Here is a 3,426-nt window from a genome sequence, read left to right as displayed (position 1 = left end):
TCCTGAGGAAAAAGAACAAAGCTGGAGGCATGAACCTTCCAGACTTCAGACAATACTACAAAGCAAAATAAATGAAAACAGTGTGGTATTGGCACAAAAAGAGACATATAGATCAGAGGAACAGAATAGAGAGTCCAGAAATAAATCCACACACCTACAGTCAATTAACCTAAGACAAAGGAGCAAGAAATTACAATGGAGAAAAGACAGTCTCTTCAATAAGTGGTACTGGGAAAGCTGGACAGCTACGTGAAAAATCAATGAAATTAGAACACTCCCTCACATCATATTAAACAAGTACAGTCAAAATGGTTTAAAGAACTATGTATGTCACAACATGGTCAACTTTTACAAGACAACACAGGAAAACATTCTCAAACATAAATCACAGCAATTATTTTTTTTATATCAGTCTCCCAAGGCAAAAGAAATAAAAGGAAAAATAAACAAATGGGACCTAATTAAACTTCAAAGCTTTTGCACAGCAAAGGAAAACATCAACAAAATGAAAGACAACCTATGGAATGAGAGAAAATATTTGCAAACCCTACAACCAACAAGGGGTTAATATCCAAAATATATAAACAGGTCATAGATCTCTATACAAAAAACAGCAACCCAATCAAAAAATGGGCACAAGACCTAAATAGACATTTCTCCAAAAAAGACATACAGATGGCCAACAAACACATGATGTTCAACATAACTAAATATAAGAGAAACACAAATCAAATCACAATGAGATATCACCTCAAACTGGTCAGAATGACTATCATCACAAAGTTCACAAATAATGATTGCTGGAGAGGGTGTGGAGAAAAGGGAACACCTGTATATGGTTGGTGGGAATGGAAATTGGTGCAGCCACTATGGAAAACAGTATGGATGTTCCCTAAAAAACTAAACATTGAGCTACTAACTATATAATCCAGCAATCTGACTCCTGGGTATATATATATCTGGAAAAACAAAAACTCTAATTCAAAAAGATACATGCACTCCAATGTTCATAGCATCACTTTGTACAATAGCCAAGACATGAAAACATGTATATATATGCAATGGAATAATACTCAGCCATTAAAAAGAATGAAATATTGCCATCTGCAGCAACATGGAGGGACTGAGAGACTATTATACTTAGTGAAGTAAGTCAGAAAGACAAATACCAAATGATATCACATGTGGAATATAAAAATAATACGAATGAATCTAAATACAAAACAGAAAGAGACTCGCAGACATAGAAAACAAACTTATGGTTACCAAAGGGGTGAGGGAGGGAGAGACAAATCAGGAGTATGGAATTAACAGATACAAGCTTCTATACATAAAATAGATTAGTAACAAGGATTTACTTTATAGCACAGGGATATACAATCTTGTAATAACCTATAGTGGCATATACTCTGAAAAACAAAAAACCGAGTCACTTTGCTGTATAGTTGAAGCAAACACAATATTGTAGATCAACCATACCTCAAAAAAAAAAAAAAGAGTCTCTACATCCCAGTATTTCCCACATCCCTCTGGCTCTCCCAAAAGAAAGCCCTGCTGCCTTTCAAAGCTAAATGTGCTGGGGGCGTACCTTCCCAGTGTGCCAGCCCAATGTAGGGCTCAGAATGCTCACCCCTTGGGAAGAATCTTTGGAATTGTATTATTCTCCTGTTTCTAGGTCACACACCCAGGGCTATGGTTCTTGACTCTACCGAGACTCCAACCCTCCTACCTGTCTCACTGTGGATCCTTCTGCATTCCTTTAGTTGTCGAAGATCTTTTCTGGTAGCTTCTGGTCTTCCTCGTCAGTACTTGCTCTGTATACAGTTGTAATACTGGTGTGTCCAGGAGAAGAGGAGAGCTCACGGTTTCCCTACTCCATCACCTTGGAGCATTCCCCCATGGTATTCTTGGTTACAGCAGCCCTAGCTGACTAAAACAGAGTTTCCTCGTTAATGAAGGTGGGTTGAGTATAATCACCTGAGCTTTAAATAACAGATGCCAAATAGTTACGACTGAAAGAAGTAAGAGATTGAAAACAGGAGAGGGATTCAATTTGCTAATGCTGCCTTTCTAGATGGAGATACTCAGAAGTGAGTCATTAAAGGAAACGTATTCTGCCAACAACACGAATCAGCCCGAAAGCAGTTCTTCCACAGGTTCCAGTTCACAACTTTCCTTTGGACACTGAGGGTGAAGGAAGGAATGAATGAACTGGCAACTGTGCATTGTGGAAATACACACAATTTACATATTTCTCATAATAGTAGGGGATTTTGTATTCCTCAACCAGGCAAAGTAGAGCCTGTGTACACTGGAGTCACGGCTCATGAGCAGAAATGGGCTGACAGTTGGGAAGCACGCAGCAGTGATTACAGTGATGTCCACAGGGAACCAGCTAGGATGATCAAAAAGAGACAAAAGAAGTTGAAAGATGGAGGAAAGGGTATAAAAGTAGACAATGGTGCTCACCAGGAGAAGAATGGTTTTGGCAGCTCTGGACTCAAGGTGGGGGGACCTGGGGGAGGCGTTGGTCCTACAAATGTGTTGGACCTGCTGCTTATGCCTGTACAGGATGAAAACCATGGAGCCACTGGCCCAGAGCATGAGCCCCAAACAGAAAACATCAGGGAATAATAGCGATGCTCCATACAATGCCTGTCTGGTTTTGTCATGATGAACAGCAGAGCAGTATCAAAAATCCTTTCCATTTGTGATGTTTTTGCTGCTCCATTTGCCAGTTATATCGATAGGAAAAACAACATTTACCAGCATTTGGAGCATCCAATACAGGAAAATAGAGGGAACAATGTACTTGGGAGCTTTTACTTTAAGCTCTGCCCACCTGGAGTTCCTGGGACTGATCGTGATGGCCTGAAAGACACTCAAGAGGCATATACTACCAGTGGACACTCCCTCCCCACTCTGTGAAGAAAGAAAAGAAGTCTGCATCCAAAATCACTGGGTCTCTGTTTCCACCCAAAGGGGGAATAATTGTCTGGGGGACCCCTTTAGAGATGAGGACCAAGAAGTTGGCTACAATCAGGTGCTTAAGGATGAAATCTGTGGACCTTAACCTGTAGCCAGTGAAGGAAAGGATGATATAATGACAAAGAAGTGAGAAATTCTCCAGGACTCCAACCACAGTCTGTGTTAAGAAGATCACATCCATTGTCAAATCGCTGCTAGCCATCCTCTTAGTTCACAGTCACTGATACTTGTCTTGTGAGTCTAAATGTCCTGCATGGGAATATGAGGCATGGGCTACATGAATCATGTCAGCTGAAATCCAATACTCTGCACTTACCGTTAGTTCCCAGTTAGAAAAATTTACTTCATGTTTTTCTGTTACTAGCAGCCTTAAAAGGGTTGAATGTATAATTTTTAAAGAGCACTTATATATAAAATTACTCATTGAAGGCACTCCAC

At 40.1% G+C, this 3,426-nt stretch overlaps 1 protein-coding gene across 1 annotated transcript; it reads right to left on the bottom strand.

The window, feature by feature from the left end:
- Window positions 1-2,244: 2,244 nt before the first annotated feature.
- On the bottom strand, window positions 2,245-3,190 carry LOC307065871 (vomeronasal type-1 receptor 4-like; the record flags this gene model as incomplete). The annotated part of the gene is given in 4 exon segments (XM_079722866.1): window positions 2,245-2,691; window positions 2,695-2,915; window positions 2,918-2,987; window positions 2,990-3,190. Coding segments are annotated over 4 exon segments (939 nt in total).
- Between the last annotated feature and the right edge of the window lie 236 nt (window positions 3,191-3,426).

Source organism: Hyperoodon ampullatus, assembly GCF_949752795.1.
Source record: "Hyperoodon ampullatus genome assembly, chromosome: 18".
Lineage (NCBI taxonomy): Eukaryota > Metazoa > Chordata > Mammalia > Artiodactyla > Ziphiidae > Hyperoodon > Hyperoodon ampullatus.
This window is presented reverse-complemented; position numbering and strand designations above follow the sequence as displayed.